The 17,005-nt window shown below is 39.6% G+C and overlaps 1 protein-coding gene across 4 annotated transcripts in view; it reads left to right on the top strand.

The window, feature by feature from the left end:
- The window catches only part of atp11b (ATPase phospholipid transporting 11B), a 60,050-nt gene that overhangs the window by 29,306 nt on the left and 13,739 nt on the right, over positions 1 to 17,005 (top strand). For 2 of the 4 annotated variants that reach the window (XM_033620991.2, XM_078168994.1), the window contains exons 19-29: positions 867 to 1,070; positions 2,272 to 2,425; positions 2,506 to 2,608; positions 2,717 to 2,862; positions 3,086 to 3,145; positions 3,810 to 3,937; positions 4,285 to 4,423; positions 5,018 to 5,041; positions 6,614 to 6,679; positions 7,488 to 7,591; positions 8,750 to 8,915. In XM_033620991.2, coding sequence (XP_033476882.1) covers positions 867 to 1,070; positions 2,272 to 2,425; positions 2,506 to 2,608; positions 2,717 to 2,862; positions 3,086 to 3,145; positions 3,810 to 3,937; positions 4,285 to 4,423; positions 5,018 to 5,041; positions 6,614 to 6,679; positions 7,488 to 7,591; positions 8,750 to 8,915 — 1,294 coding nt within the window. Of the gene's footprint in view, positions 1 to 866; positions 1,071 to 2,271; positions 2,426 to 2,505; positions 2,609 to 2,716; positions 2,863 to 3,085; positions 3,146 to 3,809; positions 3,938 to 4,284; positions 4,424 to 5,017; positions 5,042 to 6,613; positions 6,680 to 7,487; positions 7,592 to 8,749; positions 8,916 to 11,605; positions 11,692 to 16,721; positions 16,908 to 17,005 lie in introns of those variants that run through there. The other 2 variants (XM_033620994.2, XM_078168995.1) reach the window with 2 other exon arrangements.

Genomic DNA, 17,005 nt, shown 5'->3' with positions numbered 1-17,005 from the left:
ATGCTGATATGTGTTTGCAACCACTCACCATCTGCTCCTCACATAAGCCTCTCGCTTCTCCCTCTCCATTTATCTCTCTGCTCCCTCTCTTCTCTTTCTACTGCTCTGTTTCTGTATCTGGAATGAATTCCTCCTCAGGCACACATGGTCACAATCAAAGGATCTCCTCTATTATGGAAGATGAGACTAGAATTTCTGTGTTTTGAGCCTAATATGAATAGTGTAATGCTGCTGGCATGGTAATATTGGATCCTATATTTTTTGTCTAATAACCTCATCACAAATATTAACTGCGGTTTAAGATAGGATAAATATTCTTTAAAAAAAATCAGTGCTGCCCAATTTCAGAGCTAGTATTCACCCTCTTCCTCCTCTCATCAGATGTGGATAACATGTAACTATTGGAGCTAAGAGCCTTTAGCTTCATGTGTTGCTGTTGAAGAAGTCTGCTCAAACTATGACTACCTATTTAATAATAATGTGAGGTTTTTCTTATTTGGCTTGTTTGTTCTGGAACAGGTTTTTCCACACTTGCAGACTTTACCTGCCCAATAAAAATAGCTGTTAGAAAGTAGAGGTCTCGCCAATTCCCAAATCTTTGTATTGAATTATGGACACTGTAGTTTACTAACAGGCCTCTGTGGCTTGACCACATTACAACAACAGCAATAAAATCCTGGGTTTAAATGCCAGCTAGCTTCATCACCTCGCCCACAACAAGTCTAAAACAGATTTTTCTCTAGGTTTATGTTACCTTGGGATTTTGCTAATGTGATTATATATATGGATCACTGGGAGCTTTGCATAAACAGTGCATGTAACATGAGTATGTGTTTTATATTCTCTCTCTCTTTTGTCTCTCTCAGACTCCAAGACAAAGTCCAGGAGACCATTGAGGCTCTGCGACTGGCAGGGATCAAAGTGTGGGTGCTGACAGGGGACAAACATGAGACGGCGGTCAGCGTCAGCCTGTCCTGTGGCCACTTCCACAGAACCATGAACATTTTAGAGCTTCTGCAGCAACATTCTGATAACGAATGTGCTGAGCAGCTCCGCAGACTGGCGAGAAGGTGAGCGTGTTTGTCATTTCACTTTTGACTCTGGAGTATGTACAATGTGTATTAAAATGCATCTTGAAGCATTGTATTCTGGTAGCATTGGAGCCTCTTTAACTATTAGATTAATGGACTACTACTACCACAAATTTTTTTTTTTGTAATTTTGTCAATTGTCATGTTACACTGAATTCATGAAGAAAAGTCTGTTTTTCTTGCTTGCCTCAATATTGAGCGAAGAATCCATTGTGAATGAATTAAAGTAAAAGGGGGCAACAGCAAAACTATATCAAAACATTTGTTAACAAATGCTCACACAACTCATGCAATATAATCCAAGTCTCATTTATGTAGTCATATAGTCAGTGCTTCCCATATTTAAAACATGCATACAGTCTCAGTCGAGAAGTGCACCTGCTCAAGTGCGTACTTCCGGTCTGTGCTTGTACATTCAATAGAAATCCAACCTCCCTGCTTGTTCACTGGCCTGGAAGCTACTGACGTGAGTGAGTGACAGCAGACCTCATAGCCATTGTACAAACTTGTGAGCAGGATTTCAGTGGAATGTAGGGGCAGAGTGTAAACACATGCCATCAGCCAGGTGTACTGCTATGTGAAATGTTTTAAATATGACTACTAAGCTTACAACTGGATAAATAAGACTTTGATAATGTGCACAAGTTTTGTGAGAGTAAATGGATGTTTTGATATAGTTTTGCTGTTGTTAAACGTCACCCCCTTGTACTCCCAATTCGTCATGAATTTTCTCTGTTTTTGGATTCTTCATCCACCATGGAGGTGAGAGAAAAAGTTTTCTTCCTGAGTTCAAAGTAAGGTGTTTGTTTATATGCTTGTTTCCAATATAGTGTAGCCTAGGTCTAAACCTGAATATTTAAATTCTATTTTTGGGTCCTACAACATATGCATCATCAACAAAAACAGGCCGAGGCTGTTGGAGCTCAAAAGTACTCCTAAGTGGTGAATCTTTAAAATACAGACTCACTAGATAAAAGGAAAATGTGTCAGTGGCAAATGGGTAATAAACAAAACATCTATGTAACAAGATAATGTGCTGGTGAATGGACTAACAGTAATATCTAATAGGGCATTAGGTTGTATAAGTTGCTAGAGGTTCTTTTTTTCCCTCTCCTTGTTCATCTCCTCTCATATTCTGTTCTTTTCTGTAACTCTCTCTCTCTCTCTTCCATTTGTCCAGGATAAAGGAGGACCACGTCATACAGCATGGGTTAGTCGTGGATGGGGCCAGTCTGTCATTAGCATTGAGGGAACACGAGAAGCTCTTCATGGAAGTGTGTAAAAACTGTTCAGCTGTGTTGTGCTGCCGCATGGCCCCGCTCCAGAAAGCAAAGGTACCAGCCCTCTGCCACACACACTCACCCAAATACATTACCCTCATGCCCAGATGTCAATGTTACTTTGTTTTGTTCAGGTTGTGCGTCTTTTAAAAACCTCTCCGGAGAAACCCATCACCCTAGCTATTGGTGATGGAGCCAATGATGTCAGTATGATACAGGAAGCTCATGTAGGCATAGGTAAGACTCATTGTTTATGCACATACACATGCACACAATATAGTTTCAAAGTCTTAAATTATATTCTGCAGAGTGTCCTCCAATTAATATGTGTGTGTGAATATGTAGGTATCATGGGGAAGGAGGGTCGTCAGGCCGTGAGAAACAGTGACTATGCAATTGCCAGGTTTAAGTTCCTGGCTAAACTTCTGCTGGTCCACGGTCACTTCTACTACATTCGAATAGCTACGCTTGTACAGTACTTTTTCTACAAGGTAAGTAACTTTATCTGCACACACTTTTATGAATATCTATGATGATCCAGTGTTTTGGAAAGTGCTATATAAATAAAGATATATAGCAATTTCAGAACACTGGACTCACTCATCTCAATTTCTTGATTTGAATTAATTCTTTGAGCAACACGACTGTGTTCTGCCATGTCTCCTCTCACTGCAATGTTTGTAATGTTTCGCTTCTTTACTCTGTCTTTTCTAGAATGTGTGTTTTATCACGCCCCAGTTTTTATACCAATTCTTCTGTCTGTTTTCACAACAAGTAAGTCTCTTTATCTCTCCATCTCTCCACTCTCTCATATGCCATTGCAGATCTGTTTGTGGTTTTAATGTTGCACCGTCTCTCATTGACTTCACAGAATGCATTCTTAACTACACCCAAGGTTTCTTTTCAAAACTCATCTCAGGATGAGGCAGTTTGATATCAAGTTTGATTTTCTTTTTTAATGTAATGCGATCATTTCTAAGTTTCAAAAGGCTCTAAAGTCGAGACTAATTAAAAGTTGGTACATTTAAGCAGTGGATCTCACAAAGTGAATTTAAATTCTTCAAATATATGTGCAACATAGAACTTGCGTTAAATGATATATCAAACTGTTATTAGCATTAACTCTGTTCCAAAAGCTTTAGTCTGTTGTTAAGGTTATGACTTTGTTCCTTGGCAAAGCAGTGTATCAGCCCTAGGAAATTATTTGTAAGATATTAGACTGTATGCAGTGTGAAGATACAGAGGGAGGATATGCCAGGTTTAAACTGTAGTATGTCTTTAATATGTCTCAAGTGAGGTTAGTTTACTTGCTTTTTTCCCCTGTGTATCTGACAGTGATTAAGCTCTCAGTCTGCTTTGTTTAAGATAAATAACTTGCGTATATCTGTTTCAGCTAATAGGTTGGTGTTAAGTGAAATGCTGTCTCTGTCCATTGCAGACTCTGTATGACAGTGTTTATCTGACACTGTACAACATCTGCTTCACGTCGTTGCCCATTCTAGTGTACAGTTTGTTTGAACAGCTGGTCCATCCACACGTGCTGCAGAACAAACCTGGCCTGTACAGGTAAGTTTAGCATTAACTGTTTGTGGGAAGCTGCATTTTGTCAGCTTTCATATATTTAAAGAAAATGCAATAAATTCATGAAGAAAATAAAAAAAACTTTGCTGTGGTTTACCAAAAGACAGCTACTAGGATTTTTCTGTAACATTTTAAGAAAGATTAAGCAAAAATAGTTTGAGTTTGTTACCATTTACATACTATTTGCTCTATAATTCATTAAACATTTTTGCTTGAATCACCCTGTAAATTACCAGCTATTAACTTATTCATCACAGTGAAACATGACTGTGTGCATAGATACAGTGTATCCTCTAGAGAATTTGAAAAAAAAAAATGTTTGTATTCCACAGGGACATCAGCAAGAACTCTCTGCTGTCTTTCCGAACGTTCCTGTACTGGACTCTGTTGGGCTTCTGTCACGCCTTCGTCTTCTTCTTTGGATCCTACATACTGATGGGAGAAGACACCACACTTATGGGCAATGGACAGGTGTGTACTTGTGTGTGTGCGCGCGCGCGTGTGTGTTTGATGTACTGAATGTTTACCGTGAAATCCCTAGAAAAGAAATTGGCCCGCTGAGTGGATTTCCAAACCATATTAGGAAAATGTCGCTTTAAGAAATAGATGTTATGTTACAAAAAATGTATGCATGTTATGATGAGTTGTTGTTACTAATGGGGCTGGTTTCTGGCTGGTCTTTCTTTCATCAGTCCTTCCCTTAATCTTGCTCTTTTCTTAAGTGTCTCCTCCTCATTCTGTCTTGATGTTTAACAGCCTTTTGTTCGGTCTGTGTGTCTCTATGACTGTGCCGGCATGTGCGTGCGTCATTTACCTGTTGATGAATAAATTGTAGTACTTCTACCTTTTTGTCTTATCGTTGTCTTCAGTGTCTCTGGTTCCTCACCAAGTCTGTTTCCTTCTGCTTTCTCCCCTGCTGCATATCTTTGCCATCTGTTTCTCTGTTTGAATTTTGGTATTTCAGAAAGCACTCAATCTTTTTGCTCTCTCTCGCTTGTCTTTTTCTTCTTTCTTTTGTTGATTTCTCCTTTTTCCCTTCTGCCTTCACGCTGTGCATGTCTTCAGATCTTGCGAGCTAACAGGCAGCTGGTAAGAGTCTGCTCTACAGTTGAATGCATGTCTCCTTGGGGGGTAAATGAGAGGACTATCAGGAGGATTCGTAAACATATTTTTGTCCTGCTGTTGTTGATGTAGAAAAAGATGAATTTTCATACCTGTGCTCTGCAGTGTGTTTATATATGTCGATTACATGTGAGTGCTATCCTGTACTATGCTGTAACACAAAACAGCACAGGTTTATTTACCTCTTGAAATGAGCAGTTTGATGGCAGATATAAAACATGCAGTGGCTCATTGATCACTGATGATTCTGGTAAATTGTTCATTTTTGATTCCTTCATTTTCACTTGAAGTTAATTGTGCCTTTAGCTCTCAGTTCCATGTCTCTTGCTTGAGTACAGTATCTGAACCCTCCGGTGAAAAATGCATTAATTCCAATTTCAATTTATTGTCTGTTACACACTTACAGACTGTAACAGAAATGTAAATCCACATAGATTTAACATTACCTATTCATATATCACACAGGCTTCTAATCTATGCCCGTCTTGTGCAGTTATATACAAAAGATTTGTCTCTTAGGCCGGCAGAGAATTTGTTTCCCACTGTGCTGCGTCTGCTAGCTTAATCATCATTTCAGATATTTGTGTTGGAATAACAAGGGTCAGTCAGTACTTTGATTATGATCAACCTGGACAAGTTGCAAGGTTTATCAGAAGTGTCATCAGTCCTGTCACTAATATGTTGAAAGGTGATGATGGTTAAAGAGGCCATAGCTGAAGATGGCCTACTGAAGTAGATCATAAAAAGACAAATGATTTTATCAGCACAGTGGGTCTTCAGAGCAGTGTGTATCAGACTGTTTTTTGAATGTAGGTATAAGTAAACTAGAACTTGAACAATATTTCTGTGAGGAGCCGAGACATTTTGTCTGCCCCTGAATGTTTTTGTGGATACTTGTTTCCCTCACTATTAGTTTTTGAGTGTTCAAACTCCAGCAGGGTCCTGAATTGGCTCACAACAAAACGATCCCCCCCCCCCCCCCCCCCCCAGTTACACAGTCGGAGGGCAAGGCCTCATTATAGGTGTCGTATAACCGCTCAACTTGTTAACTGAGGCCGGGGTCTTTTCTCTCCATTACACAACAGAAGCACAACACTGCTCCTCTTGTCTCACCTGACTCCCAACTTTCCCCCAGAGTTGTGGTTTGACTTGAACAATTTATAATTTCCCAGCAACATAATCAGTAAATATCAAGTAAAACAACTGTGACTGGTGTTTTTGGCATCCATTATTTATTGCAGTGAAATGCCAAGAAAACGCCAGACTTACATTTGAATAATTTGCAGCTGAGTACTAACGTAATGGTGCTGAGTCAAGGAGGAGTAATGCTGTGTTCATTAGTTCTTTTCTGACAATAGGAAGAAGCAATTAAAGACGATATCAAAGTTACATATAAACAGGTCCACCATACAGTGATCTTACCATATTGTTATATTGTTAGCACCTGGGCTCATGCATGTAAATATAGCCTTTATTTGTCAGTTATATTGTTGTGGTGCTGTTAGCAGCTAAATTAACATTTTAATGTCTGTTTTAAAGATGTTTGGGAACTGGACATTTGGAACGCTGGTCTTTACTGTCATGGTCATCACAGTCACATTAAAGGTAAATTACACCCAATCTTATGATGTAACAACAAAGGAGCCTGCTTAATTTCTTACAATGACATCCATCAGTGTTACTCTATTTCTTGCAACTTTTTAACTCATATTGTGTTTCTTTCATGTCTGATGTTGCTATAATCGTATACTTTCTGTTATATTGAGCTGTAAATATGTATAGTCTTATTCTTATGTAGTGAAAGTGTGACGTTAGTGTAGGCAGTGTTTGGTTTGTGTCATCGCAGCCATTTTAGAAAACTCAATGTAAGATACCTGCTCTGCACAAAACAGCAAGGAAAAATATATTTTGTGAAAAAACTCAAGTATATTGCATGCTGAAGAGCAAGTATTACACACTGGGGTCAGTCAACCAAATTCAGCGTCAAAGCCAATTAAATATTTGCTTCCCATAACAAATTGAGTGAGCTAATTGTGTGACATAAATGTATTCTGAGAGTTTGTTTTTGAGACTTTGTGCCCTCTCCCAGTCACAGACGGCTGAATGCAGCTTTAAGAAGAAAGTTACTATGTGTATTAGCTCAGAGCTGTGTAGCATATTCAAGTCCACAGGGACACACATGTATTGCCACAGTCTTGATATGAAATACAGCATGTTGTGAAGTAAGACAGTGATGTCAGTGGCCATTAAGAGAAACGAATTTGTCACAGGTTGAGGTCAAGGTCTCATTCACAGCACAGAGGCAGATTGCTGTGGTTTATTGATGCCCTATGTGTCCCTTTTATCAGTGTTTTACACCTAGCTTTCTTCTCCTCTCCCTCCTGTGTGTGTTTGTGTATGCGTGTAATAACAGCTTGCTTTGGAGACTCATTTCTGGACGTGGATGAACCATTTTGTGACGTGGGGTTCGATTGCCTTCTACTTCATCTTCTCTCTCTTTTATGGAGGCATCATCTGGTAAGAAGAGATCCTTATAAAGGTTATACAGGATGTTGCTTTGGTTTAACATGGTCTCTATGTTTTAACTAATGTGGAGGCCTGTCATAACATCTCTTAAATAATCCCTACATTGGGAAAATGCATAACACAGAATACATTGTAGTGGTTGAATACCGTGACTGTCTTGCAAAAGAAAAACAAAATGAAATTTAAAGTGTAACATTGTCACATTTACATTGTTCCACATCCTTTCATGTTGGTAATAAATGACTACTTTGATAGTTAATGATGGAAAATGGACGTAAGTGTACAATAGAGTACATAATAGGACATACGTCTACTGTGACTGTGACTACTGTGTGTCCTCTGAGCTCATATTTTTTGTGCATGGAGTTCCAAATAACTTAAATTGCCTCAACCAAGAAGACAATATACTAATCTTTATTTTAAATCTGAAGATAAATGGACCAAAAGACTGTTAGCACTTTGAGAGATTGTCATATTCTGTATATTTCACTCTGTATATTGTAATCACATACTTTTGTCTGGCTCTCTGAAGACTTTTCTGCAGACTGCAGTAGAGTGATTTAAGCTCTTCTTTACTTTAGATAATATTCAATATGAAAGGAATATTTTCCCTTCCCTAAAATTCCTGTTGAAAGAGATTTACCTACACTAAGAGAGGTGTACAAATTGTGCACATACTTAGCAGAGAATTAGCCTGACGCTGAGGCTCTAGATGGAACAGGCTACTTACACCAGATTCACTGTTTTTGTCACTTAGTAGATAATCACTGAGGCTTTGTTAGAATGTGCAGTGATTATCCAGGAGTGTGTTTGATTGATCAGATCAGTCTTAACCACTTAACTCAGTCCAGCCAACTCATAGCCTAGTGGGAGCCATCCTGATGATATTGGGCTGTAATTGATATTTGTGGTGTGACATCTGCTCAGATCGTTAATTTCTGTGGTGTCTGGGAATAATTAAATAATTCTAAGAGCGTGACTCCAACTGCCAGTAAAAGCTAAATTTATAGTGATGAGGGCAAAGTGAGACGAGCCAGGCTGCTTATTGATGCTTTCCACTACTAATGAGAAGCATTAAAAAATGGTCTTAAAAATCTTTTTCCTTCTTTTGCAATATGTAATCATTGTGCCCCTTGCACTCCCCTCTAGGCCGTTCCTCCACACCCAGGACATGTACTTTGTATTCGTACAGCTGCTGTCCAGCGGTTCTGCGTGGTTCGCCATCATCATTATCGTTATAACTTGCCTCTTTCCTGATGTGTTGAAGAAGGTCTTCTACCGGCACCTGCAGCCCACCAGCACACAGAAGAGTCAGGTAACATGGGGAGGAGGGGCAGAAAGTAAAAAGACTTTTACCTTTTGTCGTCTGGGAACCTTTGTAAAGAAGCCCAGCCACTCCTGTCAAGTGGATTACACTTAGTACAAAGCAGAGGTTTTATTTCAAATTGGCTGGGATTTAAAGAGGCTCATCCAGCATTTTTCTGTTTATTTCCCAGAGGTTTCACATGCCCAGCACCCTGCTGGCCTGACTCCAAGAATTCACTCTTTGTCACAGCAGTTCTGAACTCACTGTTTCAATAGTTTTTAAGTAAAAAACTTTTCTGTATTTCTCCAAGGCATCCACTCTGCCATAGCTACTCTGGAAACGACAGATGTTTTGTTCTGCACCCCAGTTATCTTTGCATGTCTCTACTGTAAATAGTTTAGAGTTGGTAATCTTGAATGTGTGAGTAGACTGTAACTTCCATTGTTTTAGATAAACTGCGATTTAGTGTCTGAAGCCAAGATTACATCCTTTTTGTTGAGATTAAATCATGATTCAAAGAAGGCTGAAAGAAGTCTGACAGAGTATAAGATCAGGTATGGAGAACAAACTTTCTGCATAATCTCATAAAGAAATTAATCATTTGACAAATGTTCCAGTGAAATCAAAAAGTATATTTATTTAAATCAGTGGAACTGATTGGATATTAACTAGTTCATTACCACAACTGTAAGCTAATCATGCCAATTGTTTTAGGTGAACAGTGCTAAAAGGCATTTTCTGTCATTTTTAAAAGTATTGAAATGGCACAGGGAAGGCCAGACACATCCCAGTAGTTAAACTGTCTGGCAGTGAGAGATTTAATACTTCTACTTGTATCACAATAATGGAAATAATATTTCCTGTGATGAGAGCCTGGAGGAAGAAAATAAAGTAAAATGTCAAGGTAACTAAAATTCTAGACTCAGACAGAAAATGTTGTGTTTGTGTCCCATTGTTTAAACAGTTTATTATTTTCTCAGCCTCTGTGGTTATGAGTTACTGACTTCTTTACATGAACAGCATGGTGTTCGGTTGCACACACACACATACACTACATTACTTTCTCATCCAGTACACACAGTGTAGATAAACACACAGTGCACATGGTCACCTCTCAGCAGACCCACGCTGTGTTTGTATTGATTCGTCCAGCTGGAGAATGTTTAGGTTCTAGCTTATTTCTTCTTCCTTTCAAAACACTGTGGAAGCCCATTTCTGCCAATACAATAACAAAGATCCTGTGAGTCATTATAATAACAAATGTTCTCAAAATAATCACCTAGTTTCTCAAAATACTGAATTATAATCATAGAATAATGACTTAGTATTGCAAAATGATGAGCTAGTATCCTAAAATGTGTTAGTATCTCTATTTTAGGGCTATTGCAGTGAAGGCATTTCCCCTGCAGTGATTATGTGTTGCTCAATTGGTCAATATGAGGTATTACCACCATTTTCTGTTGTTTTTTTGTGACTTTATCTTGTTTTTAGTGCTTTGTTAATAAGCTTTATTATCAAGCTATTATTAGGTATATTGTTGCTTTCTAATGACAAAGATGACACAGTTTTTAAACACATCAAATACTTGTTCATTGTTAAATGCAGAGCACAGGAGGGCAATGAGACACAGTTGCGTTTTTTCAGCTGAGACACTTTCGCTGCATCTGTTGTTATGATTTTGTGGAAGTAAAAATGTTGGCATGGCAGAGAACCTTCTTGCTTTGGATGAAGGGAAGGTCGAAGCACGTAGGGAGAGGAGCTACCTGCCGGTCTCTGTAGGTTCAGCATTAATTTCTCCTTCATTGTTGTTGTTCAGCAATGTCACAATTTGTCTTTGTGGTATTTGTCCACCCCTCCTTCACTGTCATTGGACAACTGGGTAAAAAGAGACAGTGACGAGCAGCTGCAGCATTTTACCCAAAGCTGAATATTTTGCAGCTCTTGACAGTCAGAGAAAAAATTGCAGATGTGCAGCACTCAGCACAGAAAAGACGCTCAATGCCTCATCATGCTGCTGGGATTTGTAGCGTATTGTAAATTAGGCTTGGGAGGTATCTTGTTTTGTCATACCTTATATTACTGTGGTATACAGTATATGACAGTAATGAAAATTGCACCATTAAGATTTTTAAATACCCTAGTACACTCTAATACTGTGATACTGCCCAAACCAAGTGTAAGTACATAGCGCTCCCATGAAAAAACGAAAAAACATGAACATAGCAGTACTGGCAGTTGCTTGCCTTTATCTTTAGTTGGCTTGTCATTAGCGCAGTGTTATAACATTGCAGTTACCTGAACAGTCAGAAGAACGTTCTCAAAATGACTTAACTTATCTCCAAATAATGACTTATTATTTTTAGGATACTAAGTCATTATTTGAGTAAAGTTTTTCATTTTATTGACCTACAGGATCTTTTTCTATTTTTTGTCATCATATTGACAGAAATGGGCTTTCATAAAACTCTCATCTTGTTTGAAAAAAATAACTGCCTTTCCAATCCTACTTGGTGTTTGTTGCTTCTGCTAACCTATGTCTTGTTTTGTCTTTGTGTGTATGTGTGTGTGATTCTGAAAGTGGGTACAGTATAAATTGTGTGTGTGTATGAGAGCTTGACATCTAACCTGTTTGAGTGTGTGTGTGTGTGTGTGTGTGTGTGTTCTTCCTCCTATCCTCTCTGTGTATTCTCCTGGCGTAGATGTATTCCAACCGTGTGGCGATAGGTGATGACTTCATCGCTCTGCAGCCTCTGTCCAGAGCCAAGAGCCAGCTGGGCAAAATTAGGTAGAGGAGATGAGACGGATTCAGCCCTGGGTTTAAAATACATCTCAGAATCAATTCAAATAAAATAAGTATCCCAGGAGTGCCTTATTCAAAAGCAATATTTCTATAGTAGTAGTTTTTTGGATGCATCTGCGTATTTTTGTGAATAGTCAGCAATCGTTAAATGGTTTGTCCTGTTTCCCTGTGCAGATACTGCTCCTTCTAAATTTAATTTCACTTCCAGTAGTGTAAATATACATACCTGAAATATTTTAGCACTTTAGAAACCACGACAAGGTCTGTTTTTTTTTTTTGTTTTTTTTTTTTTTTTTGCAACATTGTGCAAAAGTCTTTGAGTATGTGACATTAAGGTGTTAAAGTGTATAAAATCAGTGACTAGAAGTTATAAGCCATATATAACTTAAATAATGTCCCCTGACAACTATTTGGTGTCCTTCCTAATATACCTATAATGCAGATTTCACTGGTCAAACATATACTGGCTTTAAAAAGTTTATGTCAGATAGTATTCAGAGTCTTAAACATATTAATCTTTCTAAAGCATTTAATTGCAGATCGGAGACGCAGAGATTAAGATGCATTTCAAAATCAAATGTTAAAGTCTCATTTGTAGTAGTCTGAGTGGGTGGAAGTTTGCTGCAGAGATCAGCCTCTCATTGGGCGGAACGAGCCACCCACTGAAGTCCCGCCCTACCACCTCCGGTTGTGTAGCAGTTCTCAACCGTTTTCAACACGTCCTTTACTAACTTTTGCGGTGTTTGATCTTGCGGGGATGTAGCCATTTTTCTGCCATGGTTCGCGTCCTGTGGGTGATATTTTTGTGGGCCTGTTACACCAAAACCTGTTTCCCCCCGGCAATATTTTTGTAAGCGCACCATTGCTGTGGCACCGCCCAGAACGATTGTGATTGGTTGAAAGAAGTACAAGCAGCTGGGGCGTTTTTTTCTCCAATCTCAAAGTGAGAGTCGGCCCAGCCAGACTTTTCTTTTCTTGAGAAAGGTCTGGTGAACGAGACTACATTTGTAGCACAACATGGACAGCCTCTAAAAAGTAGAAACATTGCTTTATGAAACAAGCGCTCCTGTTTATGATCGTTTCGACAGTACTGAAATGTACTTTCTCCCAGGTCTGGACTTGATTTAGTCCCACTGAGGCCTGTTTCTACCACTGGCAGCACACTGACTGCAGAGACGTGTGCTGTTACTGTTGGAACAGTTTCTTTTCTGTTATATCTGTGACTGCATGTCCTTGACAAGCCAATCAGCATTCTCCGTGATTGGGATAGGGGTGGGGGGAAATTATATATTTTGGGGCCTCGTGGCATAAGACATAATGCGAAAGAATGTTTCATCAAGCATTTCAGCTGCTGCATGTGTTGCATTTCAGTGAGGGGCTAACATAGAGAATGTGTTCTGAGACATCCACCTCTCCTGCCTGTTCCAGCATGATACTGTCATTACACCCCCCTCCCACTGCATGAACAAACAGATGAATGAATGAGTGAGTGAATGAGTGACTTAGTTCTTACTCTTCCCCCGACACTTTTTATAGTGTGATTGTAATGTTGCTATACAAGGGTTATTTAGGGCCCTGAGCTGTTCTGACTGTGGCGTCCTGCATCTGCATTAGTCCCAAATCTGCGCACCTGGTCAGACCCGCCTCCTGACCATCAGCTAGTGGTCTTGTCATACAACCGCAGTCTGGCATGCCACACTCATGTTAAAGTGATGCATCATACAGTCGCATGGTGCAGCCCATCCACCCAACCACCCCCTTTTATCTATAGCATGGTCTGTACTCTTGACTTATGCCCAGTCAAGCCCTGTCAAACTGGGTTCACCGCTCTGAGACACCCTCTTCACCTCAGAGTTCAGTCTTCCAGCATGGTTTCAGCAGACCCACAGCACAAGACTGATGCCCCACCACAGCTGCATGACAGACTCTTGGACTGGTCTGGGCTGCCTTATACAGCAGCATGATGCTGTCCTGGTAGAAGCATGACCGACAGCTCTGTTATTATCACAGCTGATGACTTGACAATCTTGTGCTGTCATAGAGGATATCGTTAAAAACAGGCTGCAAGGGAAATGCCAGCCATAGTGTGAACTCTCTTCAGTGAAGGGAATGACCAAAAGCCAAAAATAATTCTTGATCTTGGAAAGCTCTGTCTCAATTAAAGTTTTAATTTTGCTTATATCTAGCTGTCCAAGATCAAATTAAATATTTAATTATATGTGTGGGTTTTAGACTGCTGATCAGATAACACAAGCTATTTTCTGACATTTTAGAGACCAAGCAATTAATCAAGAAAATAATCTGCACATTAATTAAGAACAGAATAGTCGTTAGTTGCAGCCCTCGTGTGGTTTTTGAGGCTAATGTCGTAGCATGCATATCTTTGTCTTTGCAGCTGTATGGCATGTTAACTCTGATGGTTCTGTAACACTTGCTGGGAAATGCTACTCTATAGTTATACAAATAATAGCCTATATTTTATTGTTATAGCTCTTTACATTACACTTAGTTGCCAGTACACACACATTGCAATACTAATGCAGTCTAATACAATAGTCCTCCAATAAACCCTACCTTCACAAAGGTCTTAATGCTCTTTTTTAAACTGTCTCAGAGAGGTGTTGATTCAGCTTGTACATTATTTTGGAGGCTGTAGTTTGTGGTGCTGTTGAACTGTATTTCCAATATTTTGTTGCCTTTGTAAAGGTAGGAGTACTTGAAGTAGTGGCAGCGAGGGGATTCTAAAAAACTGGCAACTGAGTGTATGTTGCAAGTCACTAACAAAACAGCCAATGCAGGTCCCATCCCACAAACTCAATGAGGAGAAACAAACTGTAGACTGACTGATTGTAAGTGTTGTGTGCATTACGGTAATAGCAGGCACAAAAAGCGCATTATGCAAAAAGAGATCCTCAGTTTGAGTAATATGCTTGTTGGATTGGTAGAACTACTCAAGATGCTCTTACTGGGTTTAAAATCAAAGCGTGATTTCATGTCTATGTGCTGTATAATGCAGTTTATTCAGTTCTGTCAAATGAGTCCCAGTATCTATCAGTCTTTTCTTTTTTCTTAATTAGATTAGAGGAAGGTAATCGCCAAAGAACCCAGAGGGCTCTCCTGGGTTTTACGTTGTTTGCCTGCTTTGTAGCTCTGATAGATTCAGCAGCAGGTTAATTGGTTCAGATACTAATAGATTTGCTCTTATCTGCACTAGAAGGATGCGTTCCCTCCGAGACATCTTTCCTATGCCTGCAGCTTCTTTCTGTGTTCACTTGTCGCTGCTTTTGTGAGGAATTAAAGCCCTCCTCCGGTGACCTCATCACCCCCGCTCATATTTTCTGACAGAGTTCTTCTCAAGCAGTGATTTATGATTATCTCACAGTGCCAATTAAGGTGAGGCTCAGGTCTGTGGCAGGGGAATAAAACCCAGGATGCAGACCGGTGTCTTGTTTGAAACAGCAGAAAGCAGCGGTTCTTATTTGCCTTGTAAGCTAAAAATTTGCTCTCAACTCTGTTGCTATGTTGAAGATTGTTGGTGAGGTCACTGGTGAAGGGCTTTAAAAAGGGGACCAGCATTGATTAGGTCTCTGTATACTGTATGTATACAGGTATTAGAGTGCACTGTAAGGTGAGGGTCAGAATGTAATTAACTGGCCCCCTACAGTGCAGTCTGGACTGACTTGCTGACTGACTGACCGCTTGCTTACTAACAGACTGATTAATCTGCTGGTTGTAATTAAGAAGCACTGAAAAACATATCCACTGTATCTGCAGTCATTTAGTCTTGTATTGAGTCCATAGATTTACAAACCAAAATGTAAAAAAAAAAAAAAACACATTTTAAGAATCAAATAAGATTTTCTTTTATACTAGGGTCTAGGGCTGCACAATTAATCAAGTATTCATCTTTATTTTGATTTTTGGCTTTCCACAACCCAGAACCCTGTCCAGAACCTCGCTACATATCAAATCAAGCACTTCCTAAAATAATAGTCAGCCTCCAGTTTTAAAGAGCTGTCATGCCACTACGTGCAAACCTTGCATGAGTAACCTTTGAAAAACCTTCCTGGACATCATGGCTGTACAGAGTAGAAGAGTGATGTACAATGGAAACAAGACAGGCAAAATGAAACCCAAAGTTCTGGAGCAGAAGGTGAAAAGCTAGTCCCTCTATATGGATCCATTGTAACCTACATATTTTGGATTTAGAGTGAATGAGACTTGTGTCTGTGCTACAGAGCAACAAAACTTGTTCAACCACCTAAAAAAACCCCACAAACTGCAGTATGATTTGCATCCCAGTACTGTACAGCATCAGCTTTGACATCCATGCACAGCGCATCGCTGTATCCATCTGGCTCCCAAAGATGGACTGAAATAACCAATGCAATTGCATTTTATTGGCCAAAGACATAAGTCCACTAAAGATTTTTATTTATACTGTGCTTCTACGAGATGCACTGAATACAGATTAAGAACAACCTTATTTTAAGTCTTATTTTGATTCAAAGAATTGTACATTAGCAAGAATGTAGCACAACATCAAAGTTATAGCAGGACTCTGATTATTTGAACTTTAAAGTGCAATAAAAATATTTTGTCCCTAAAATCATTGTATAATTGTCACAAATTATCATGATTCTAACTGATCAAAATAATCGTCATTATCATGTTAGCCATTATCATGTTTGCCATTATCATGTTTGCCATTATCATGTTTGCCATTATCGTGCAGCCCTACTACTGGGTTTTCAAAATATGTACTTATTTTCAAAAGAAATCCTAAATGAAAAAAAGGAAACTTTTCGCATTGCCTCAGCTGACTTACAGTAAGACTTAACATGAGACAAAATCACTGCTGTGGATATGTCTGCAGTGTGATTGGATATTTAAAAGGCTTGCTTTACTGGTTATGTTGCTGTGTCGATGTCTGACCTACCAACAGTCTACCTGGCTGACTGATGAGCTGTTTGACTAGCCAGCGGGGCTCACTGTAAGCATCTTGTGTCCTTCAGATGGAAGAGGGTGAGGGTTCAGTCGGCCCAGAATATGACCCTGTTAAAGCCCAGCGGAGCCCAGGGGAGGACAATTGGCACCTGCTAGCTGCTTATCCTCCCCCTGCTGCCCCCGGCCCAGACCCCTGCTCCCCTAGGTAGTACCATAACTTCACTCCCATTGTCCCTCCTCGTACTGTCACTGCCCCAGCATTATGGCTTCACCTGAGGACCAACCAACCCTCTGCACCTCCCTCAAAGCTGCAGCCAACCACATATGTCCTTATATTTGGTTAAAACCTACC

This window comes from Epinephelus lanceolatus, chromosome 6 (genome assembly GCF_041903045.1).
Source record: "Epinephelus lanceolatus isolate andai-2023 chromosome 6, ASM4190304v1, whole genome shotgun sequence".
NCBI lineage: Eukaryota > Metazoa > Chordata > Actinopteri > Perciformes > Serranidae > Epinephelus > Epinephelus lanceolatus.
Note: the sequence above shows the minus strand (reverse complement) of the source record. Positions and strands in the feature narration are given on the sequence as shown.